Consider the following 27,003-nt stretch of genomic DNA (forward strand, 5'->3'; position numbering starts at 1 on the left):
TGTGCCAGGTGGGGCTCACAGTTAACCCCCATTTTACAGATGAGGGAACTGAGGCCCAGAGAAGTAAAGTGACTTGCCCAAGTTCACACTGCAGACAAGTGACAGAGCCGGGATTAGAACCTATGACCTTCTGCCTCCTAGGCCCGTGCTCTAGCCACTAGGCCATGCACAAAGTACTGTACTAAATACTGGGATAGATACAAGAAAAACAGGTTGGATACAGTCCCTGAACATCTCCCACTCCTGCGTCACTCTGAATCGATCCCCTTGCTCTTCCCCTCTCTCCCCGCCCCACAACACATGTATTTATCTGTAATTTTATTTATATTGATGTCTGTTTACTTGTATTGATGTCTGTCTCCCCCACTCTAGACTCTGAGCTCGGTGTGGGCAGGGATTGTTTTTTTACTGCTGTATTGTACTTTCCCAAGCACTCGGTACAGTGCTCTGCACACAGTAAGTGTTCAATAAATATGACTGAATAAATACGATTAAATATGAATACATGGGGCTCACAGTCTAAGGGGAGAAACCGGGAGGGAGAACAGGTATTGAATTCCCATTTTACAGTTGAGGAAATTAAATGACTTGCTCAAAGTCACACAGCAGGCAAGTGGCAGCCATCATTAGAACTCAGGACCCTTGGCTCCCAGCCCTGTGGTCTTTCCATCAGGTCACTAGGCAATGATTTACACCATCTACCACCAGCAGTAGGGAAAAATAACCTATGGCTTTTTGGAAATCCTTCTGCCGATCATCCTCCTCTTTCCACCCAAACCCTTTCTTCCCCCTGACTTTCCCATCACTGTAGACAGCACAATCATCCACCCTGTCTCATGACTCCCTAACCTTGGTGATAGCCTCAACTCATCTCTCTCATTCAAAATCTGTCATCAAATCCTTCCAGTTCAACCTTCACAACATTGCTAAAATCTGTCCTTTCCTCTCCATCCAACTGCTACCATGTTAATAACATAATAATAATAATGGTATTTAAGCATTTACTATGTGCCAAGCACTGTATTAAAGGCTGGTCCAAGCACTTATCCTTATCCCACCTTGATTACTACAACAGGTTCCTTGCTGACCTCCCTTCTTCCTGTCTCTCCCCGCTCCAGTCCATAATCCATTCTGCTGTGTGGATCATTTTTCTACAAGCCACTCAGTCCATGTTTCCCCACAGTGCTTGGCACATAGTAAGTATTCAATAATGCCATTGATTGATTTACCCTACCCAATCTGCATTATTGTCATGGCAATTATTTTTTCCTTGAAGCTCTATATATGGTTAAGAGAAACTTCTCTTGCACAAGCCCCCTGGCCCAAAGAGCAGGTCACTAAATTTTACACAATGATGTCCACTAAAGCATCCAGAAGGAAAACCATGTCTAAAGAACCATAATAATAATAATAATGTTGGTATTTGTGAAGTGCTTACTATGTGCAGAGCACTGTTCTAAGTGCTGGGGTAGATACAGGGTAATTAGGTTGTCCCACGTGAGGCTCACAGTCTTCATCCCCATTTGACAGATGAGGTAACTGAGGCACAGAGAAGTGAAGTGACTTGCCCAAAGTCACACAGCTGACAAGTGGCAGAGGGGGGATATGAACCCATGACCTCTGACTCCCAAGCCCGGGCTCTTGCCACTGAGCCACTCTGCTTCCCTTAAGCAGCCTTAAGTCCCGTGGAATCTCTGGTCGACCAAATTATGACAAGCAGGGGGTCCAGCACAGTGTCTTGGTTTAGAAAGCCACCCCACATTGGAACGCTAGTCCCTCCGGGGAAAGTTTTCAGTTCTCCATCTCCCTGACCAGGATTAGCCCAAAATAAACGACATCCAAGCTGTTCTTAAAAACATCCTCTTTGCATCCCAAAGATCCATTGAGCTGCCCCTAGAAGACCTTCGCAGCAAGCTGGTCCACCCACCTAAAAGACATGTTTAGTTCACTGAGACATATTAGAGATACATCCATGGGGGATGGTTAATCAGGAGGAAGTGTGGCCTAATAGAAAGAGCATGGGTCTGGAAGTTAGGAGAACCAGGTTCCAATTCCAGCTCTCCTACTGGCCTGCTGGATGACCTCCAGTAAGTCCCTTAACCTCTCTGTACCCTTCATGTCTCCTCTTTTCAATGGGGACAAGACAACCACTCGGTCTTACTTGTAGATTATGAGCCTTTGTTGGGGACGAGAACTTTGATCTGATTATCTTGTAACTTCTCCAGTCCTCAGTACAGTGCATGGCACACAGTAAGCACTTAAGTGTAATTTAAAAAAATAAATACCATAACTAACTAGGAGGTAAACATTTCTCTCTTCAATGATATTCTCTTTTCACCCCAACTCTCTCTGGCAGTGGTTCCCCAAGGATCACTAAATACTATTTTTCCAATTAAAATATTGAAGACAAATACAGAGTATTTTTAGCTGTGCCAAGAAAAAAATGCAAATCCCAAATCAAAAGGGGCTTAAGGGATGTTCGCTACTGAAATTAATATTTCCTCCCTTGTATTTTATGCATCTAAAAAACAAACATCTCACCTTGGCTATTACTGGGTAAGTTTTGATCAAGTGAAGCTAACATTACTAAATCATTATTGATTTATGAAGCCCTTTTTTTAAAACAACACTTTCTCACGGTTGAGCGATTCCAAGGCTCCTGGCTTTCTAGCCAGCAAAAGACACAGTAAGATTAAAGAACTGACACTGCTACTAATTGAAAGGAATTTAAGATAAGGTGGCCAGTGCTGTATCTGACTTATGGGTTTCAGTCTTCAAAGTGGTCTATAAATCTTTAAAATTAATAACAATAAAATCTTTATAATAAATCATCTAAATATTTCAGTGAGAACTAAGCTTAAGATTTGCCATTTACCTAGAAGCATGCTCCACTGCATCCATTAAAAGCTGAAATGACTGGACAAATTCAACCCAAATTTCTCTGCACTGTTGAGGGCATTAAGCTCTATTTTACAAGTTCAGTGCCCCTCGCTATCACAGATTCCTATGCTTTAGGAAAGAGAGGTAGAAGTTCACCACATAATTGAATTTGCTACTAAATTTGAATTACCTGAAAGTACCACGCATTGGAAATAAATACAGTCCTTGAAAATAAAGTGGCAGAAAACTTGCAACGCAAAAGCCTCTTCCCCAGAGTCGACCCCTAGAAGTCAATTTCCCATCCACTCCAACACTGGAGACATCAGATACCAGGAGGGATTGGAAAAATGTTAAACAATCTATACTAAATGCAAACCACAAAATTAACCTTGAAATGCTAGGATTCTCAGAACAGTGCCTTAATACTGCCAGAGTTTAGGCATTGGTGCAGGATGAAGTCTCAATACGGTATCACTACTTTTTGAAAAAAAAAAAATTATCCTGTCTAGTAACAAAACAAAAAATACGATTTTGATCCATCTCAATCTAGAAGATCATTCTTTCCACTGCTGCGTTTAAATGACATTTCTCAGAATGAAATCCTTACCAAAGGAAAACTCTTCCTTTTAACAATTGAAACCAATAAAAGCCCAAGTTGCCTTTAGAGTTAATTTTTCTCATACTGCTGGAGCTGACAGATAAGATAAACAACAGGACACATAGTTTCTTCCCCCATTTTATCCTTAAAAAAAAAAGCCTCACATCCCTTCTGGATGGTGAGGCTAAGTACTTTTACAACCCTGCGCTACTTTTAATTGAACTAATTTTGACATAATTAAGTTTCATGCTACTACAGAAAGTTTCCTTTCTTTGGGGTGATAAAATCGGTCTGTTTTTCCTGATTTACTTCATGTCTTTTGGCTGATTGAATCTACAATCCACTTAAATTAAGACTCTCAGATACCATTGTTAGACAAAAGGAAATTTTTGTTTGTGCAAAATGCTTTCCACCATAAATAACTTGCAGCTAAAATAGATACAGATAATATTTTAGTGTGCAGTTTTAACCACTGAAGGGGATACACTGTGAATCTGTCAACAGGCTAAGTGCCATAAAAAGATAGCACCCATAGTTTTCACTGAGAGAAAAACATCACTCATCTTTAGCATGATATGAGCAAAGCAAATTAGCCTAGCTATATCAACTTCATTCTGCTGTACCGGAAAAAAAGCATTAGGAGATGTGTACATCTTTTCCTTTAAAAAAAATCCCTCTTCCTAGAAAATGAAAAATGTAACTCTTACCTTTTTCTGGACTTAAGTTTTTATATACCTCGAGGTCTGCCATTAAATTTGTGATTCCTATACATTATTGTCCAGAGCGATGAAATTTCTCCCTGAAGGCAAAGCCTTTTTTCGCTTCACATCCCCACTGATCAAATAATTGCAAAGCAATCCCGAGTCCCACACAACAACTTTGCCCACGCCGTCCTTTATGGCTGGATGAAGGCTTCACAATCCATGCATAAGAGTGGTGAAAAGATAAATCCATAAGATATCATTATAGAACTTTTTCCCAAAGTGAAAAGCACAGCCGGAGAGGAGCACTGTAAGCATCTGCTCGGTGCTGCCGCTATTGTGGGAATGCAGGGGCTGTGACTACTTTGGATATGAGACATGCATGCTTAGTACAGCGATTAACACCCTCAAGACGTTATGCACATTTAATGTCTTATGAAGTGGAGGTCTTTAAACGTCAAAGAGATCCTCCTCACCTAGGGAGGTCATTGAGAAGCCTCAATTATATTTCCAAATGAGTGACGCAGACTGAATGTTGAAAATACACACACACACACACACACACACACATACACATTTGAGCGCAAAAAAAAATATCTCACCATCTGAGGCAAAGACAATCCATTCTGAATAAGGTTGTGTTCCTACAGCTAACTGCAGTGTATTTACTTGTGTGATATTTCAAGTTGTCATTTTTGGTGTGGTAGGTTTGAGCTTCCCTGGAATATTTTTTTCCCCACTCCTCACGGACTTATACAATGGTGAGATGAAAGACTGAAACATTTCCACCTTAACAGAAAATGAGACCATGATGCCCACGACCTAAACAGCAAAAAATGTTTTTTGTCTTATGGCACGTACATGGTCCTGGGGAACATTTCAGTCAGGAGTCACCTCAGGCAGTAACCTTCGCTTCGGGTCACTTTGGCGTCCCTTCCCTCTCATGCCCCAGGATGTGAGAATCTTCATGCTTGGGCTAATTCAACATCATTGTAGATGAGGCAAATGAAGTGAATTGGTTTGGAAAAGACGCAGCTCCTCATGGATAATGTTGCCCTTCCGGCAACACTAGCCTAAATTCCTCTTTTCATATGTGCATCGCTGGCCTGCTTTGAGTAGCTTTTTCATGGAAATTGATAAACACTTCTTGGTTCTAGTCTTAGACATAAAGACTCTGACCATATTCTATTTTTTCATAACGAAGTTGGCGTGCACATCATACGTTAAACCCAATGAGGTGCCATTTCTGCTTCACCTCTTTTCTTGGTCATGCAACTCCTTTCCCTATGGAACTTTAGTTCTCCTTTCAAAATCACCGGCCTTAGCTCCATTTCTGAACTCTGTTCTAGCCCCCTTTTCCCTCATGTCTCCTATCCTTATTTGAACTACTACCTGAACATCCTTGTTCTTTCTCCTGTTCGGACTATTTTTTTCATCATTTTGGTCTGCTGGTCTCCCCCATTAATCAATCATTCAATCATATTTATTGAGCTCTTACTGTGTGCAGGGCACTGGGCTAAGCACTTGAGAGAGTACAAAACAACAACATAACGACACATTCCCTGCCCACAACTAGCTTACTGTCTAGAGGGACTGTAAAAGGTAATCTTCCTGATGACAGAGAATGCATGCCTTGCTTCTGGTCTACTCTCCCAAGGGCTTAGTACCATGCTTCATCCTGAGTAGCTACCCAAGAAATTGCTTTGATGGATTGAACAGCTTCTCCAACTCTCGTCCAGCTCTTCCTGATCCTATTTTCCCCACTTGCAACTGGTCTTTCCATCACATCGGTCTGACTCCCAATCACCTTTCTCCCAAGCCTCCATGTCCCAACCTAATAATAATAACTGTGGTATTTGGTAAGTACTTACTATGGGCCAAGCATTCTTCTAAGCACTGGGATAAATACAAAGTAATCAGATTGGACACAATCCCTGTCCCACAGGGGGCTCCCAGCCTTCATCCCCATTTTAGAGATGAGGTAACAGGCTCAGGTAAGTGAAGTGACTTGCCCAAGGTCACACAGCATAAATGTAGTGGAGTTGGAATTAGAGCCCACGTCCTCTGACTCCCAGTCCATGCTCTGTCCACTAGGTCACGCTGGTTCCCTTACCAATCCCCCACAGGGCCCTGCAGTTTTCCTAGGGCTTCTGAGTGATTTAATTTCCACTGAAAAATGTGGAAATCAGGATGTGCCTTGAGATGATATCCCAAATATCTCAAAGAAGTAAAGTTTCAAATCACTTTACCATGACATTGTCTTTCTAGCCCTAAGATATCCACCAATTGGAGCAGTATTAGACTGCAAGCTAGTCCCGTACACTGTAAACTCCTTGTGCTCAAGGAACATGTCTACATGTACATGTACTTACATGTCTACATGTACAGCGCTCTGCACATAGTGAGCGCTCAATAAATACCATTGATTGAAAATGCTGCATTGAGGCCTAACTGTAAGGGCATGGACCAGGGAGTCAGAAGAACTGGGTTCGTGACCCTGCCACTTGCCTGCTGTGTGACCTGGGGCAAGTTTTTTAACTTTTCTATGCCTCAGTTACCTCATCTGCAAAACGGGGATTACATCTGTGAGCCCCAAGTGGGACATGTACTGTGTCCAACTTGATTGTCTTGTACCTACCTCAGTGCTTAGTACAGTGCCTGGCACATAGTAACCATCAATGAAAGCCAAAATCTCCCTGTGCAGAAACAGTGTCTTCTCCACATTCTGTACTGTCACAAAACAATTACAATAGCTACTGTTCAGCAAAAAACTGTGTTTCAGCAAGATCAACAATTATTTGCAAGATCAACAATTAGCGCACTTTCCGCTCATTCGATCTCTCCCAACATCCTTGCATGTGCTTCAGTGGACTGTGAGGATATAAGGAGCTCCCTCTCTCAGTACCACAGCTTTCCAAACCCTTAAGAGTCAGTCAGTTAGTCGTATTGAGCTCTTACCATATGCAGAGCACTGTACTAAGTGCTTGGGAAAATTCAACATAGCAATATAACAGCTCAAGAGTTCTGTTTCAGTCTGGATGTCCTTACAAGGGCCAATTGCAACCCCAGGCATCCACCCATCCCGACCGTAAGGTCGTTGTGGGTGGGGAATGTGTCGACTAACTCTTTTATACTCTCCCAAGCATGGAGTACAGTGCTTTACACACAGTAAGCACTTAATAAATAAGATTGATTGACTGATCCGCCCAAGACGGCAGACCAGACTTTTCTAAGAGTCCTGGACCAGACTAGACCTCCTGGGAAGCAACACTCTGAGGTCAATCAAAATATCAAAGATGAGGAGGAAAAGACTAAGTTCATATTTTAGATTTTGCATTTTGAAATGTCAGCTAGTGGCATGTTGGGATTCAGTCCTGGAAAAATCAACCCTCAGTAACGACGGGCGTATAATGGACTGCTCTGAGGGAAGTCGATCTCTAAACAATTAACCCTGCAGTTGGTAAATATTCACAGAGGAATCCATTCCAGGGGACATCAAATATAATGTCAAATCAGAGTTGGAAGGGATCTCCTTGGTCCACGTGGTATGATGCTAAGTGAATATCTGCTGCAAGCACAACTCCATTGGAACTGGGTCGGAGCAGTGCCGGAGAAGAAGACTTGGAATCTTTGGGATTTTGCCTATGACATCTTTAAAATAAAATCAAAAATACAACCCCGTTCCCTAAAAGAGAAGGAAATACAAAACTAGCAATGCAATGCAGTGGAAGAAAATTAACCAAAAATCTTTCTGGAAACACTGACTCAACACGAGAAATACAAGCCACGGTTTGAAGCCTGCCTAAATTCCAAGTGAGGGTTTAGCTGGGAAAAACAGGGTCAGCAATTAAACTGGCTGATCAGTCTGCAAGACGGTTAGGCTTTAGCTGGCAGCCCAGAGAATCCTGCTTCATCATTAGAGGGAGGAAAATTTACATTTCAACAGTTTGCCCATCACACCAAATATTAAAATAACTGCCTCTCTGGAAACTCTTGGATTCAGCCATTGAAAATAAACCACTGACAGAGACACTCTTTACCGCACATTTTAAACAGATCAGCACTACAAAAGTTCAAACTTTGCCACAACTTTACTTTTGTTATGCTCCAAGGTGTTGAAATGAGACATCCTTCAAGTTGACAGCCTTTTTAAAATGATGCCCCCTCAATGATTTATTGATCTTCACCTCATGAGGCCTGACTTCAAAATAAAAATTTTCAGAAAATCTCCCCGCCCCTCAAGAGACATATCTGCTTAAGAGTTTCGTCATTTTAAGGTACATAGGTGAGCAATGAAATTTGCTGGAAGGTCATCATTTTAATCAAGTTATCTATACAATTCAAACTACTACACTGCATTTCTTCAAGGTGGAAAATCAAACACAATCATTCACATTTGACAGGTGGATTTGACTCACACTGCTCTTGCTGTCAGACCCAGTTAAGCCTGCACCAAGATTCAGGCAAAGCCTACAGACAGACTCCAGTTAGGCTAAAGTCATCTGTAAAATGGGGATTAAATCTGTGAGCCCTATGTGAGACAGGGACTGCACCCAACCTGGTATCTTTTATCTACCCCAGCACTTAGTACAGTGACTGGCACATAGGAACACTTAACAAATACCATTAAAAAAAGGAACAGTGAAAATTCCTCAACCACTTAGTTCTTATGAATTCCCAGTCAAATCTGCATCACCAATTGAACACTGTTAATTCTGAATAGTGGGCCAGTTAGTTAAAAAGCTCCTTTATCCGAGGTTGAGGCTGACATCTTAAAACAGTATCTACCCTGAGGACCACAGTTTTATTGGAAACTCCAGTCATCCGCTTTCCATAGTCCCTATCTTATATCTCTGGGCCTGACTATTAATAAGAAGCAGCGTGGCTTAGTGGAAAGAGAACGGGCTTGGGAGTCAGAAGGTCACAGGTTCTAATCCTGACTCTGCCACTTCTCTGCTGTGTGACCTTGGGCAAACCATGTCTCAGTGCCTCAGTTAACTCATCTGTAAAATGGGGATTAAGAATGTGAGCCCCGTTTGGGACAACCTGATTACCTTGTATCTACCCCAGCGCTTAGAACAGTGCTTGGCACATAGTAAGTGCTTAGCAAATGCCATAATAATAACAACTTCACATCTCCAGTATGCACCCTATTTATTTTGTTAATGAGATGTACAGCCCCTTGATTCTATTTATTGCTATTGTTTTCGTTTGGCTGTCTCGCCCGATTAGACTGTAAACCCGTCAATGGGCAGGGATTGTCTCTATCTGTTGCCGAATTGTACATTCCAACCGCTTAATGCAGTGCTCTGCACATAGTAAGCGCTAATAAATACTATTGAATGAATGAATCTTACTAAAACATTTTGCCTTACCACTCAAGACCTGTTTTTTTCTTCTAGCCCAAAGCATTCCCAGTGCAATTTATATCAGCAAGGTACTCTTGGACAATAGGACCAAACAGGTGGAAGTTATATGGTACCAATTATAGGATAGGTACTAATTGCTCATACTTAATTACAAAGGAGAAGAGCCTGGAAAAAGTCATAAAATGTGCTGATGTAACAACTGTCCCAAAAATACAAATTGTCAATTCTATGGGGTTTCCAGTGACAACGTATGGATCCAAAAGCTGAACAAGTGAAAAAACAGGATAGAAAGAACATCGATTTTTTTTGAAATGTACTGTTGGAGAAGGCTTTTGCAAATACTGTGGTCTGCCCCCCACCAAAAAAAAATGGATTTTAGAGCAAATTAAGCCAAAGTGGTCTTTGGAAGGCAAATGACTCAACTTAGATTAGCATATTTTGAACCCACAATCAGGAAGATGACATTCTCTGGAAAAGACACTAATGCTAGGAAAAGTCCAAGGAAAATGAGGAAGAGGCAGACCAGCAGCTAGATGGATAGAGACCAGAAAAGTGATAACGGAAGACCGTTAGAAATTTTGCAGATTATGGCAGAGGACATGGCGTTGTGGAGAAAGTATATCCATGGAGTCACTGCGAATCAGAAATGAATCAATGGCACTTAATAATAGTGACCAAAACTTGGGGTCATCTAACCCATGCTCTGTGGAGTACTTCAAATCAATAGGAAAGCCTGTCTTCTGCTTTCTACAGTCCCTATCTTGTATCTCTGGGGCTGATTATTAATAAGAGCTGTTGCATTCAGGCCCTGCTTGCACAAATGTTCATGAGAGCTGTCTTAAATTAAATACCTTCCGATATGAAAGTTTCTCCACCCACCCAACCTACTCACCCCAGGCTAGAATGTGAGCCACTGTTCAGTCCCAGTGAATACTCCAGAAGAGAAGTTATTGTGCCCATGCTCCAGCAATCTTTCTCAGAACTAAGAAGTAGTGTGGCCTAATGAATACAGAATAGGTCTGGGAGTCAAAAGGACCTGGATGTTAATCCCTACTCTGCCACTTGTCTGTTGTGTGACCTCAGGCAAGTCATTTCACTTCTCTGTGCCTCAGTCACCCTTCTGTAAAATGGGGTTTGACTGGGAGCTGAGAGACTGGGTCCAATCTGATTAACTTGTATTTACCCCAGCACTTAGAACAGTGTCTGGTAAGCACTTAAATAGCATAAAAAAAAGAACTAACAACTAAAAATTGTTCCCGATGGCAGTCACTGTGAGGAGCCTGAGGCAAAGGTGGTGACACATGAACAAACCTCCTCCTAATGGCTCAGAGGGAGGGTGGCCAGGCTGCTCTCTGGGTGATGTAAGATCATGACACACCCACTCAGCTTGTCCCCCAAGAGAGCTGGGAAGAATGTCCTCTTCCCACCCACCAGAGCAGCCATTATTCCCTCCCTCCCTCCATTACATCCAGGAGAAGGGGTCCCCACCCCCCCAAACCAATCTCTGTAGGCCCTGTGAGGGCAGGGATCACATGTCTCACAGCTATGTTGCAGTGTACACTACCAAGCACTTAGGTAGAGCACTCTGTACACAAGCAGCACTCAGAAATCACTGACTGATTTGATCACTAGGACTCCCCAGACCATCCTGCAAATACTTAGTGGAGGAAAGTTGGTTTGTATGGGTGGGCCTGGGGGGAAGGCTAGTCACTCTTCCCAATCCTAAAATCCTGAAAAACCACTGCATGATTCTTCTGAGCAAGCTGGCTGCCACAGAGACAGAATGAATACTGAGCTAGATGGACCATTGCTGTGACCTGATAAGAGCATAGCTAAGGGTCATATGATACTCAGCAAGGTAATAAGGACTTCTCAAGCTGCAAACGTTTACCTCAGTTGCAAAAAATGTTTACCTTAGTTGCTAGAAGCAGCATAAGCTAGTGGAAAGAGCACAGGCCTTGGGAGTCAGAGGATCTGGGTTCTACCACTTGACCACTATATGACTTTGGGCAAGGCACTTAACTTTCTTGTGCCTCAGTTCACTCATATGCAAAATGGGGATTCAACACCTGTTCTCCCTTCTACTTAGATGGTGAGCCTCATGTGGGAGCAGATTATCCTGTATTTATCCCAGTATTGATAGTAAGTGCTCAACAAATACAATTATTATTATTAAAAACAATCAGAATAGCAAAACCACAGGTTCCTTTAATTCTCATGTTTAATGAAATGAAGCTGGGCTACACAGAAGATGGCACTCAATTGGGACCCCTTAAATGATAAACTAATGACAGAGCTTTGGCTCCAGCCCTGAAAAAAATAAAACATTTAAAACAGGAATAAAACTCTCTCAAAACTGCTCTTTATCAATAACAGACTTTGCTTTGGAATGTGGATTAATAATCATTTTTAAAATATCACAACCATTTCAATTTTCTACTTCACCAGTTTTCCTCATTCACTGTCAAATAGAACAAGAATGGTACAAAGTCTAATTTTTCTAGGGAGTGTAGAGAACAGACAAAAGTTTACTCTTCATGAATGCTAAGGGTGACTAAAATAAGAAACTGATAACACACAATCTATTACAGACACGTTAGAACTTCATTATTTGGATGACTAATGAAGAAAAAGTCTCACCAGGCATTTGGATGTTTAAGAGCAACTTTGATTTATTATATTTAGGGATTAGGAATCAAGTGTCTAGATCAACTGGGGCCCTAGGTGGAATTAGGGCTAAATGGGGTTGGATGATAGAATAAGGGTAAGTAGGGGAGATAAAAGGGGAAAAAGACATTCATGGGAGGCGGGGGGTGGGAAGTGAGCAAGAGAAAGAGAAAGAGCATGCAAGAGAGATAGCAACAGAGAGAGGAGAGAAAGAGAGAGATGAGAGAAAGTGAAAAACAGAGAGAGAGAGAGAGAGAGAACAAGAGTGATTTTATTCCCCCAATCCACATAATAATAATGGTATTTTTTGACCACTTACTATATACCAAGCACTGTTCTAAGCACTGGGACAGATACAAGGTAATCAGGCTATCCCACATGGGGCTCACAGTGTTAATCCCCATTTTACAAATGAGGTAAGTGAGGCACAGAGAAGTGAAGAGGCTGGGCCAAGATCACATAGCAAACAAGTGGCGGAGCCAGGATTAGAACCCATGTCCTGTGACTCCCAAACCCAAACTCTTACCTCTAAGCCACGCTGCTTCTCAAATCCCCAGTCAGTGTTTAATTAACATAGAACTATTGGAACTTTATGACTGTAGTGTTTCCAACTATATTTTCCTCCATTTTTTCCTAGGGTGTTAGAAAGACTAAAACCTCCCCATGTAACCAGAACATCTCAATGAGGATTCATTGTTTATCCTCCTGCTTTACATCTAACTCTACATCAACAAATTAAATTACTGCCATGAATCTATATACTTTATTACAGATTAATTTCAAAAAAAATAGGTCTAATACTAATCTGATCCATGCTGCCTTCTGTCAGGTACTTTGTGAAATTGCTTCTTCTTACCAGATTAAGGGCTGAATTCTAAAGTCAGTTTAGCTTTTCACATTATCTATGGGATTTCCCTAAAAATTGGCATAAATTGTTCCAATGACCCTACAATCTGTGGTCTTGAATTGTTTTTACAAGACGCATTGTGAAAATAGCAGCTACAGAATCAATCAGTTCCATTCATTGAGTGCTTATTGTGTGCAGAACACTGTACTAAGTGTGAGGGAGAGGACAATTCAAAAGAATGGGTAGACACATTCCCTGTCCACAAGAAGCTTGCAGTCTAGAGGGCGAGATAGATATTGAAATAAATCACAGATATAGACAAAAGTGCTGTAGGGCTGAGGGTGGGGTGAATAGCAAATGTTTAAAGGGTACAGAATCAAGTACATAGGTGAAGCGGAAGGGAGAATGAGTTTGGGAAAAGAAGGCTTAATCAGGGAACCACTGAAGCAGCATGGCTTAGTGGAAAGAGCCCGGGCTTGGGAGTCAGAGGTTATGAGTTCTAATCCCGGTTCTGCCACTTGTCTGCTGTGTGACTTTGGGTAAGTCACTTAACTTCTCTGCGCCTCAGTTACCTCATCTGTAAAATGGGGATTGAGACTGTGAGCCCCACATGAGACAACCTGATCACCTTGTATCCCCCCAGTGCTTAGAACAGTGCTTTGCACATAGTAAGTGCTTAATAAATGCCATTATTATTATTAACTCTTGGAGATGTGATTTTAAGAAGGACTAGAAGGTGAGGAGAGTGATTATCTGTTGGATATGCAGGCAAGTAAGTTCCAAGCCAGAGGAACGCTGTAGACAAAGTATCCGCAGTGTGAAAGATGAGATCAAGGTACATTGATGGATGGAGAGGGGAATGAGGGAAGAGTTCAGTGGAGAGGGTAGTGTCAAGGACATTCATTCAATAGTATTTATTGAGTGCTTATTATGTGCAGAGACTATACTAAGCACTTGGAATGCACAATTCGGCAACAGATAGTGACAACCCTGCCCAATAACAGGCTCACAGTCTGAACGGGGGAGACAGACAGCAAAGCAAAACAGAACAAAACAAAAGAAGACATCATCAAGATAAATAGAATCATGGAGATATACACCTCATTAAGAAAATAAATAGGGTAATAAATAATATATACAAACAAGCATAGTGCTGAGGGGAGGGGGAGCAGAGAGAAATGGGAGGCTCAGTCTGGGAAGGCCTCCTGGAGGAAGTGATCTCTCAGTAGGGTTTTGAAGAGGGGAAGAGAGTTAGTTTGGCAGATGTGAGGCGGGAGGGCATTCTAGAACAGTGGTAGGACGTGGGCCAGGGGTCGACGGCGGGACAGGCGCAAACGGGGGACCGTGAGGTGGTGAGTGGCAGAGGAGCAGAGTGCATGGGGTGGGCAGTAGAAAGAGAGAAGGGAGATGAGATAGGAGGGGGCAAGGGGATGGAGAGCTTTGAAACCAAGAGTGAGGAATTTTTGTTTCGTGCGAAGGTTGGTAGGCAACCACTGGAGGTTTTTGAGGAGGGACATGCCCAGAGCATTTCTGTAGGAAAATGATCTGTGCAGCAGAATGAAGAATAGACTGGAGTGGGGAGAGACAGGAGGAAGGGAGATCAGAGAGGAGGCTGACACAATAATCCAGTTGGGATATTATGAGAGCTTGTACCAGCACAATAGCAGTTTGAATGGAGAGGAAAGGTGGATCTTGGCGATACTGTGAAGATGAGACCGGCAGGTGTTGGTGGCGGATTGGATGTGTGGGGTTAATGAGAGAGCTGAGTCAAGGATGACACCAAGGTTACGGGCCTGTGAGACAGGAAGGATGGTAGTGCCATCTACACTGACAGGGAAGTTGGGGAGAGGACAGGGTTAGGGAGGGAAGATAAGGAGCTCAGTTTTAGACATGTTTAGGACATCAATTTGGGTATAAAGAAGAGCTAGTTTTTGTACAGAGACCAAATGGATACATGACGACTTTAGAAAATTGGAAGGGGTCAAAAGATTGGCAGTCTCTGTGGGGGAACAGGGCAGATTTGTGGGGAGGGATTGTGTGAAGGAAAGGCAGGTGAGGAGGTTGTGGGTCAGAAAGAGAAATTTCAGAGTTGGTGAATGTACAGCTTGTACAATGACTAATTGTTACAGCAGGGTCTGTAACCAGGGCCCTATGAAACACTGCTGTGGTGGGACCATCCTACGAGAATGTAGCTTCAGCACAAAATCAGGAGTCCCCATCAGACCTCAATCAATCAATGGTACTTATTGAATACTTACTGTGTGCAGAGCACCGTACTAAGCACTTGGGAGAGTACAAAACAACAGACCTGATAGGCTCACTTCCTGCCCACAGCAAGCCTTAGAAAAATCCATTTGAATAAAACATTAAAGATAATAAAATCCCCTTTTATGATGGAGCCATCTTCCTCCGGCCCGACACACCAGGGCCATGGCTGTTAGGGTATTTAGCTCTCAGAGGACTTGGAGATCCTATGAAAAGCACAGGCTCAATCTCAAGCATCATCCATCATTTAATCTTTTATGACGTTAAAATAAGTAGCGAGCCATCATTTTCTAACTTGCCAGAACATTTGCACTCTCATCTGATCTGGTATTTACCACTGCCCCCAGATCTGTGACTCCTAAGACAGAAAGATGACACTTGCCATGAGGCCCCAAGATAACATTATATCACTGGTGGCATCCACTTCAGAGACAGAAATGCTCAGGCCTAAGCTGACAATAATTCTAATCACGGACAAAATACGGTGATTAAACAGCTTTTCCTAATAAAACAGTAAGAGAACGAGAAATCCTTGGGGGATTGAGATTTTGGGGCAGAACCAAGAAGGAGGGTCTAAAGATTATTTGAAAGCAATCTAATACAGTCATTTGAAAGGCCTGGGAAAAATTTGTAAGAGATAGCTTTCAGTGAACAGCCAAAGAAATAGGTCTGTCATTGTCAGTTATGAAACAGTGCATTATGAGATGATAGGTTAAAGACAGAACTATTTCACCGAGCTGATTGAGATCTAATGTGTGCATTAGAGGAAAATGGCCCAGGATATTAAGGTTCATTTGGAACTTTGATTTTAAAAGACACCTTCGCTCTTACATTTAACTCTGAAAGGGAACAGAAGAATGCTTAATATTTTGAATAGATGTACTATATTTTCTTTAAGGCTTATATTTGTGATGCAAGTCAAATAGAGCAAAAGTTCCCCTAAATAACTACTTACATGCCTATAGCCTTATATTCTGTTGCTTTCTCTACCTGCAATTTATAACTAGACTGCAAATTCTTCGAAGACAGGGATCATGTCTACTTCATTTATTGTATTCTTCCAAGAACTTAATACAGTGCTATGTACACAGTAAGCCTCCTTGGTGACCTTCCTGCCTCCTGTCTCTCCCCACTGCAGTTCACACTTCACTCTGCTGCCCAGATCATATTTCTACAAAAACATTCAGTCCACTTTTTCCCACTCCTCAAGAACCTCCAGTGGTTGCCCATCCACCTTTGCATCCAACAGAAACTCCTTACCATCAGCTTTAAAGCACTCAATCACCTTGCCCTCTCCCACCACACCTAGCTACACTCTTGCTACAACCCAGCCCACACACTTTGTTCTAACGCAAACCTACTCACCGAACCTCTATCTTGTCTATCTTGCTGCCTACCCCTCATCCAAATCCTGACTCTGGCCCTCCCTTTTCATATATGACAATTACTCTCCCCAGGTTCAAAGCCTTATTGAAGATACATCTTCTCCAAAAGGTCTTCCCTGACTAAGCCCTCATTTCCTCTTTTCCCACACCCTTCTGCGTCACCCTGACTTGCTCCTTTTATTCACCACTTTCCCCTCCTCCCAGCCCCCCACACTTATGTACATAATCTATTTATTTAATGTCTGTCTCCACCATTAGATTGTAAGCTTGTTGTAGTCAGGGAATGTGTCTGTTATACTGTTGTGTTGTACTCTCCCCAGTGCTTAGTACAGTGCTCTGGTGTGGGCAGGGATTGTCTCTCTTTATTGCTGAATTGTATTTTCCAAGCGTTTAGTACAGTTCTCTGCACATGGTAAGCAATCAATAAATATGACTGGATGAATGAATGGTCTGCACACAGTAAGTGCTCAAAAAATATGACTGAGTGATTGATTAAATGATGGTATTCCAGTCAAAAAGCAGAACTCACTTGGGGAGCCCTCCCAGCTAGGCTGGCTTCCCCGTTCATCCCAGCACCATTAGTCTCCACATATCAATCACCTCCTGCCCCCTCCCTCCCTGGCACCTACACTCTGCCCATCACTCTGCAGCCTGCTGATGGGATGCCCCTTCTTGGCAAAAACAATCAGTGGTATTCACTGAGCATTTAATTCACACCAAGCACTGCACTAAGTTCTTGAGAGAGGGCAACAGAGTTAGTCAGGATGCCTGTCCTCAAAGAACCTGCAATCAAGTGAGAAACAAAAACAACAAAATTAATTACAGGTAGGAGGAAATAAAGACACAAATATAAGTGCTACAGGGATTGTGAGTGCCTAAGTGTCAAATGCTGATGTGAGAGCTGGGAGATATAAAGTGGGGAGATTGAAAAATTAATCAAGGAAGACCTTCTGGAGAAAATATATTTAGAAAGAGCTTTGAAGGAGGAGAGAGAACTTAGTATTATTATTAGTCTGTCAGGTAGGAAGGGTTAGGGAGCTCCTGTCAGGGGGAACAGGTGTGTGCAAGAGGTAGGCGACAGGAGAGATGAAAATGAGACTAGAGAGCATAGGTTAGTTTGAGGTTTGAATTGGGATGTAGTGGGAGACGAGAGAGGACAAGCAGAAAGAAGAGAGCTAATTGACTGCCTTAAAACTAATGATCAGTAGTTTCTGCTTGACACAGCAAGAGGAGGCAATCACTGTGGCTTTTGAGAGTGGGAAGAAATACGTAGAACAACATTGAAGAAATATGATCCAGGTAGTAATAATAATGGCATTTGTTAAGCGCTTACTATGCTCTAAGCGCTGAATGTAGCATCAAATGGAGATGGGGGAGACAGATGCAGTAAGCAAGAGATTATGGCTTATACTAGGACCAGTGCTTTTTGTTTGGTTTTTGTTGTTTTAATGATATTTCTTAAGTGCTGTCTATGTACCGAGAACTGTACTAAGTGCCGGGGTAGACACGAACTAATCAGGTTGGACACAGTCCATTTCCCACATGGGGCTCACAGTCTTAATGCCCATTTTGCAGGTGAGGTAACTGAGGCAGCGAGAAGTAAAGTGACTTGCCCAAGGTCACAAAGCAGACAAATCGCAGAGCAGAGATTAGAACACAGATCCTCTGACTCCCAGGCTCATGCTTTTTCCACTAGGCTACACTGCATCCAGTGTGGTTGCTATTTGGATGAAGAGGAAGAGGTAAAGCCTAGAAATGCCATGGAGAAAAAACCAACAGTATTAGGTGACAGAGTATGGAAATTTAAAGAATGGGATCATTCATAAATTCCTGGCTTGAGAGCAAGTGAGTATTCATTCATTCAATAGTATTTATTGAGCGCTTACTATGTCCAGAGCACTGTACTAAGTGCTTGGAATGAACAAGTCGGCAACAGAGACAGTCCCTGCCGTTTGACGGGCTTACAGTCTAATCGGGGGAGACAGGCAGACAAGAACAATGGCAATAAATAGAGTCAAGGGGAAGAACATCTCGTAAAAACAATGGCAACTAAATAGAATCGAGGCGATGTACATTTCATTAACAAAATAAATAGGGTAATGAAAATATATACAGTTGAGCAGACGAGTACAGTGCTGAGGGGATGGCAAGGGAGAGGGGGAGGAGCAGAGGGAAATGGGGGGAAAAGAGGGTTAAGCTGCGGAGAGGTGAGGGGGGGCGGTAGAGGGAGTAGAGGGAGAAGGGGAGCTCAGTCTGGGAAGGCCTCTTGGAGGAGGTGAGTTTTAAGTAGGGTTTTGAAGAGGGGAAGAGAATTAGTTTGGCAGAGGTGAGGAGGGAGGGCGTTCCAGGACCGTGGGAGGACGTGGCCCAGGGGTCGACGGCGGGATAGGCGAGACCGAGGGACAGTGAGGAGGTGGGCGGCGGAGGAGCGGAGCGTGCGGGGTGGGCGGTAGAAAGAGAGAAGGGAGGAGAGGTAGGAAGGGGCGAGGTGACGTAGAGCCTCGAAGCCTAGAGTGAGGAGTTTTTGTTTGCAGCGGAGGTTGATAGGCAACCCCTGGAGTTGTTTAAGAAGGGGAGTGACATGCCCAGATCGTTTCTGCAGGAAGATGAGCCGGGCAGCGGAGTGAAGAATAGACTGGAGCGGGGCGAGAGAGGAGGAAGGGAGATCAGAGAGAAGGCTGACACAGTAGTCTAGCCGGGATATAACGAGAGCCTATAGCAGTAAGGTAGTCGTTTGGGTGGGGAGGATAGGGCGGATCTTGGCGATATTGTAAAGGTGAAACCGGCAGGTCTTGCAGTAACGAATAGGATGTGTGGGGTGAACGAGAAAAACGAGTCAAAGATGACACCGAGATTGCGGGCCCGAGAGACGGGAAGGATGGTCGTGCCATCCACGGTGATAGAGAAGTCTGGGAGAGGACCGGGCTTGGGAGGGAAGATGAGGATATCAGTCTTGCTCATGTTGAGTTTTAGGTGGTGGGCCAACATCCAGGTGGGGACATCCTGGAGGCAGGAGGAGATGTGAGCCTGAAGGGAGGGGGAGAGGACGGGGCAGAGATGTAGATCTGTGTGTCATCTGCGTAGAGATGGTAGTCAAAGCCGTGAGAGCGAATGAGTTCACCAAGGGAGTGAGTGTAAATGGAGAACAGAAGAGGGCCAAGAACTGACCCTTGAGGAACTCCAACAGTTAAAGGATGGGAGGGGGAGGAGGCGCCTGCGAAGGAGACCGAGAATGACCGGCCAGAGAGATGAGAGAAGAACCAGGAGAGGACGGAGTCCGTGAAGCCAAGGTGAGATAAGGTGTGGAGGAGGAGGGGATGGTCGACAGTGTCAAAGGCAGCAGAGAGGTCAAGGAGAATCAGAATGGAGTAGGAGCCATTGGATTTGGCAAGAAGGAGGTCATGGGTGACCTTAGAGAAAGCAGTCTCGGTAGAGTGGAGGGGACAGAAGACAGATTGGAGGGGGTCCAGGAGAGAATGGTAGTATGGTTGACTGTGATGGGAAAGTTAAGTGGACAAGACAATTAGGGTGGGAAGTTGAGTTCATTTATGGACATGCTCAGTCTGCAGTGCCAGCAGGATATATATCTCTGAAGAGATGCTCTGGAGGCAGGAAGAGATGCGAGTTAAACTGGTAAAGAGGGAGTAGCAGTACATAATTTCTCATTGTTGTTAAAAACCTAAAGACCCATAGCATATCCTATTGGCTTGCTTTAAAGAACTTCCTTTCCCAGGAGAGGAACGCATTTTATGGGCGTAGGTTTTCCAGCTGAAGAGCCAGGAAAGTAGAATGTTCCAGTAGGTTCTTGAGGATACACAAGCCAGCAGGATACACAAAATCTATGGCCATGTCTTTCACTCAAATGTGCAATACCTCAGATTGAGTCACATGTCAACACGCCAGGGAAAGGGAAATGGGAGAGCCATCAATACTGGGGAAGCTGTGTGGCCTAGTGAGATGCAGCGTGGCTCAGTGGAAAGAGTACGGGCTTGGGAGTCAGAGGTCATGGGCTCTAATCCCGGCTCCACTGCTTGTCAGCTGTGTGACTTTGGGCAAGTCACAACTTCTCTGTGCCTCAGTTCCCTCATCTATAAAATGGGGATTAAGACTGTGAGACCCACGTGGGACAACCTGATCACCGCGTATCTCCCCCAGCACTTAGAATTGTGCTTTGCACACAGTAAGCCCTTAACAAATACCATCAATATTATCATTATTATTATTATTATTATAGAGCACAGGACTGGGAATCAAATGATCTGGGTTCTAATCCCAACTCCACCACTTGCCTCCTGGATGACTATCTTTTTTAACTGTCTCATGCCTCAGTTTCCTCATCAGTAAAATGGGGATTAAATACCTGTTCTGCTTTCACTTTAGACTGTGAACCCCACATGGAACAGGAGCTTTGTCTGACCCTGTGATTTTGTAATCACCTCAGGGCTTGGCACATAGTAAACAGTCAACAAATACCTTGAGTGGCCATTCTGGTTATGAAACTTGTTCTGCAGGGATGACCCCTGCCCTTCCAACCAGAGATGAGGGGAAGTGCACATGACATGAAGGGATTGTGGTGCCTGGCCTCACTCCCTATCTTGGTTTCTGTTTGTCCTCAGCCAGTGCCGGAAAGCAGAAACAGATGGGTACCGACACCCCACCTCCAGGTTTCAAAGGAAACGAGGGTCGAGGTGGCCAGAGAGGCTGCACTGTGCTTCTCAGACTCTGTCCGCCACACCCCCAGGAACCACGACCGCTCCAACTCCCCCACTCCGAGTCCAGTTCCGGGGCAAAGAGTGCCAGGGGGTGGTCCCCTGGGTCCCTCCCCCAGATGCCACCACCACTGGGGCCTGAGCCAGGGAGCCTGAGGGTGGTTCCAGGAAGGAGTAATGAGATCTCAATTCTAAGTGGGAGGGCTCAGCTCAGACATTCAGTACTTACAAAAGCCCAACTGTAGGTCCATGCTCCTACCGGGGTGTGGAGAGAACCACTCCAGGTGCAGGGGTGGGAAAGAGGGAAAGTTGGGGGGGGACCCCAACAGCTCTTTTCTAGAGTTTTCTGTCCTCTCCTCAACAGGCAGGGGCAGAGCCAGGGGAGCTGGGGCATCCAGTCTCTGGTCCCAGGTCATTACATCACCAAATCATGCTGTATTTCCGGGGTAATATATGTGATGTCCTTAATGTTCCGGGGAGATATTTTAGTTTCGGAACTGAATTTCACAACCCACATTAGAAAACCTACCTAAAATCCCAACACAAAGAGTGATTCCTGGGAGGCTGATCAGTTATTTCCTGTTTTGCCAGTTCGCTGGAAGCAGTCCATGAAGTTCAGCATCATTCTTTGGAGCAGCTCAAAACGTGCTCCTCCTGACACCCTAGCGGCCTGGTCTGCTCAGCAGCAGCTGGGTCTGAAAGGCTCTGGACTGAGCTCCAGAAAGTCCAGATTTCAGGGACCCTAGGATGGCTGGCATAATCCTTGACTAATAACATTAATAATAATAATAATGATGATGTTGGAATTTGTTAAGCGCTTACTATGTGCAAAGCACTGTTCTAAGCGCTGGGGTAGCTACAGGGTAATCAGGTTGTCCCACGTGAGGCTCACAGTCTCATTCCCCATTTTACAGATGAGGTAACAGGCACAGAGAAGTTAAGTGACTTGCCCACAGTCAGCTGGCAAGTGGGAGAGTGGGGATTCGAACCCATGACCTCTGACTCCCAAGCCCGTGCTCTTGCCACTGAGCCATGCTGTTTCCCTTGGCTCAGTCTCTGAGCCTCAGTCTCTGAGCCTCAGTCTCAGTCTCTGAGCCTCAGTTTCCCCATTTGAAAGTGGTGTCAGTCAACAATCCCTGCCACCCCCCGGTAAGGTTGTGAGGACAAAATCAGATAGATATGAACTCACCTGGGAAGGTCAGATTAAGTATCAGGGAAAACAGGGTGGTGGAGACCTGCTAATCACATCTTCTGAATAAGGTCTTCACTGATTAAGCCCTCTTTTCCCTGGCTCGCTCTCCCTTCTATGTCATCTATGCACTCAGATCTGTGACCTTCAGACATTTGATATTACCCCACCCCACAGCACTTATGTACATATCTTTAAATTATATATTATAAATGACTCATTTATTCATATTACTCTCTGCCTTACCCTCTACACTATAAATTTATTATGGGCAGGGAACGTCTCCTAATTCTGTTGTATTGTAATAATAATAATAATAATGTTGGTATTTGTTAAGCGCTTACTATGTGCAGAGCACTGTTCTAAGCGCTGGGACAGGTACAGGGTAATTAGGTTGTCCCAGGTGAGGCTCACAGTCTTAATCCCCATTTTACAGATGAGGTCACTGAGGCACAGAGAAGTTAAGTGACTTGTCCACAGTCACACAGCTGACAAGTGGTAGACCCGGGATTCAAACCCATGACCTCTGACTCCCAAGCCGGGCTCTTTCCACTGAGCCACGCTGCTTCTCTACTCTCCCAAGTGCTTAGAACAGTGCTTTGCACATAGTAAATACTCAATAAATACGTCACTGATTACTGATCACTGGCCTCCCCTAAACCTCACCCACTCTCCCTAATGCAAGTGAGTACTCTTGCTTTCAGACACATAACCTTCCCTTGTCTCCCCACCATCTCTGTCAGGACCATTTTTCACCTCACACCCTTAACAGAGCTAAATGGGTTCAATAGTCCAGGGTAACACAGCTCCCAAAAGGTGGAGGGTCCAAGGCCATTAAGGCAGCAAACCCCAAGCCAGGGCCAGAGACTCCTCAGTGGCAGCATTCTTACAGTTTCTCAGGAACAGCTCCAGCCCTTGGAGATTCATCCCCTCACAATCTATTCACCCAAAGTCTGAAAGCCGCTTTAGGAAACCCCAAAAATGAAGTACAACCCTCGGACTAAAGACATTCCTGCCTTTGAGGTAAGGTAGAAGGCAGGGTAGGCTATCATGTTATGATAACCCAGTGGAGAACAGAGTTCCTGAGGACTGTGAGAAGCAACATTTGCCTAATGGTTAGAGCATGGCACTGGGAGCAAGAAGGAGCTGGGTTCTAGTCCAGGCTCTGCCACTTGTCTGTTGTATGCCCTTGGGTAAATCACTGTACTTCTCTAGGCCTCAGTTACCTTATCTGTAAAGTGGAGATTAAGACGGACTCCCATATGGGTCAGAAACTGTGTCCAACCTGATGACCTAGTATCTACCCCAGAGTTTAGAACAGTGCTGGGCACATTGTAAGCACTTAACAAATACCATTAAAAAAAAGCTAGTGCAGATCATGATGCACCCAGGCCTAGGCTTCTGGATGGGAAAACCAGAGCAGACGATTTGCATATCAGTACACTCTTCGATCCCAGGATTATCCAGTTCTCCGAAACTTTCAGAACAAATGAGGCCAGAAAATGGAAGAAAGGCAAAGAAAAGACAAGAAAATGAGGAACAGCATGGTCTAGTGGATAGCACACAGACCTTGGGCAAGTCAATTCACTTCTCTGGGCCTCGGTTACCTCATCTATAAAATGAGGATTAAGCCAGTGAGCCCCTTTTGGGACAGGGATTGTGTCCCACCTGATTATCTTGTATCTACCCCAGTGCTTAGTAGAGTGCCTGGCACATAATAAGTGCTTAGAAATACCATTAAAAATATAACGCTTCAGTTGCCAACTGAATTGAAAGGTGATGGGAACGACCATTCCTAGGTCGATAGGAGGAATAATAGAGGTGTCAGGTAACTGGTACCTAGAAGGCACATCAGCAGTCCACCATCTTACCACCACCTTACCACGTGCCTATGGTATTCTTGGACTTCAGGCTAATGAGTCTTAACTACATCAACAGTTCATTTATCCTCCATGGACTAGCCTTACTGTCTGTCTTTCCCACTAGATTGTCAGCTCCTTGAGGACAGGGATCTTATCAGGTCACTTTCTGTGCTGGTCAATAAGTAACCAGAAGAGCATCAGACATCACAGACAAGGGTACATCGATGTTACCCAAAATTTGCATCAAGAGACTAAGTTTCTTAAATCTTGAAAAAACACAATTGTCTCTAAGAATTAGCCAAACCAAAGGGAAGCTGTTTCCATGGTGTCTGGATTAGCACAGGGTTGGAATGTCCAACACTTTTACCGTTCTATTATTACCCTAGAGTGGAAGATTATCTATAAATATTTTCATTCCTATTGGCTAATATAAAACAAAATAGGAGGTATCTTCCTCCTATTGCCCAGTGAGCCTTGGCATGAAGCTAAAAGTCTTTCGCACAGTACTTTTTTATGGTATTTGTTACTTGTTTAAGGTATTTGTCAGGCACTGTACTAAGCACTGGGATAGATACAATCTAATCAGGTTGAACACAGTCCCTGCCCCACATGGGATTCAAAGTCTTAATCCCCATTTTATAGATGAGGTAATTGAGGCACAGAAAACTTAAGTGACTTGCTACAGGTTACACAGTAGATAAGTGGCAGAGCTGAGATTAGAACCCAGGTCTCTCTGATTCCCAGACCCGTACTCTCCACTAGATCAGGCTAATTAGGCAGGGGTATATGGATAAGAAAAAAATTCAAGGAAGTGAGTGGTAAAGGAACAGTTAAAAGAAGGGAGGTGGAAAATGGAAATCTTTTCCCAAGATGTGAAAAACGAGTTGCTCCTTGGTGAAAGACTGTTTTAGAGGACTTCAGCCAGATCCTGTCTGTGGAATAAAGCTCGGAGGTAAAAGTGACATTCAAAAAGGAGCCATGTTAAAGGGCAGTGAGAACCTCCTGAAAGACAGCATCTGACTGATCTCAAGATCCAGACTCAAAGTGCTGCCAACGCCGGGTTCAATTGCTGGGGGGAGATGGGGAAAGGTCAACCTGAAATTATAGTTAGTTCTTCCTTTCTACTGAAACCAAAAATTGGGGAAAATAGGCCTTGTTGTCTTATTATCCAATCCATATCCTAGAGTTCCAGATTTCTTTCATCTTGACTTCACTTTTTAAATAATGTTTTACCAAAACACTTTAGTGGAACTATACAACCACTTACCTGAGGAGGAGCTGGTGGATAAGATTGGAGCAGGTAGTAAAGAATAATATACTTGAAATAATTCCCTGCTCATAGAATTGTTGCCGAACTCATTAAGATGTGAAGTGGAGGGAATCAATCATATTTATTGAGTACTTACTGTGTGCAGAGCACTGTACTAAGCACTTGGGAGAGTAAAATATAACAGAGTTGGAAGAAATGTTCCCTGCCCACAATGAGCTTACAGTCTACAGGGGGAGACAGACATTAATATAAATTACAGATATGTAGATAAAGTGCTGTGGGGCTGAGGAGGGGGTGAATAAAGGGTACAAATTCAAGTACCAGGGTGACTTGGGGGTGGTGGGAGAAGAGGAAATGAGAGCTTATAGAAGGCTTTTTGGAAGAGATGTGCTTTTAATAAGACTTTGAAGGTGGGCAGAGTTATCTGTGGGATATGTACAGGGAGGGTATTCAAGGCCAGGGGCAGAAGGTGAGCAAAAGGTCAGAGGCAAGATAGGCGAGATCAAGACACAGTGAGTAGGTTAGCATTAGATGAGTGAAGCGTGCGGGCTGGAATGTAGTAAGAAATCAGGGATTTAGGGTAAGAGGAGCAAGGTAATTGAATGCTTTAAAGACAATGATGAAGAGTTTCTGTTTGATGTGGAGGTGGATGGGAAACCATTGGAGGTTCTTGAGGAGTGAGGAAGCAAGGACCGAACAGTTCTGTCGAAAAGTGATCCTGGCAGCAGAATGTAGTATGGACAGAGGTGGGAAGAGACAGAAGGCAGAGAAGTCAGCAAGGAGGTTGATGCAGTAATCATGGCAGGATAGGATAAGTACTTGGATTAAAATGGAAGCAGTCTCGACTGAGAGGGACAGACAGATTTTAGCGAGCATGTGAAAGTTGAGCCAACAGTATATAGTGACAGGCTGAATATGTGGGTTGAATGAGAGTGACGAGTCGAGGATAATGCCTGTAAGCTCTTTATGGGCAGGAAAAGTGTCTGCTAATTCTGTTGTATTAAACTCTCCCAAGCATTTAGTCCTCTGCACATAGTAAGTGCTCAATAAATACCATTGATTGATAATGCCAAGTTTATGGACTTGTGAAATGGGAAAATGATAGTGCTGTCAAGATTGATGGGAAGTGAAGGTTTCTAGATAGGGTAAATGTTTTTCCTGATGCAGATAGTACAGGTGGGAGTGCCATTAAAAAAAAATGGTAAGTTTTCCCAAGTGAGAAAAACAGAAAAGACTATAAACAAATGGGAAGTTGGGTGCA

General features: G+C 43.8%; 1 protein-coding gene across 2 annotated transcripts in view; it reads right to left on the bottom strand.

The window, feature by feature from the left end:
* The window catches only part of PLCH1 (phospholipase C eta 1), a 248,057-nt gene that overhangs the window by 170,378 nt on the left and 50,676 nt on the right, over positions 1-27,003 (bottom strand). The window contains exon 1 of one of the 2 annotated variants that reach the window (XM_029072286.2): positions 4,186-4,489. The exons of the other annotated variant lie outside the window; for it this stretch is intronic. Coding sequence (XP_028928119.1) covers positions 4,186-4,228 — 43 coding nt within the window. The 5' untranslated portion in view covers positions 4,229-4,489. Of the gene's footprint in view, positions 1-4,185; positions 4,490-27,003 lie in introns of those variants that run through there. 2 annotated transcript variants of the gene reach the window in all.

The sequence above is a fragment of the Ornithorhynchus anatinus genome, chromosome 1, assembly GCF_004115215.2.
Source record: "Ornithorhynchus anatinus isolate Pmale09 chromosome 1, mOrnAna1.pri.v4, whole genome shotgun sequence".
In the NCBI taxonomy this organism is placed as follows: domain Eukaryota; kingdom Metazoa; phylum Chordata; class Mammalia; order Monotremata; family Ornithorhynchidae; genus Ornithorhynchus; species Ornithorhynchus anatinus.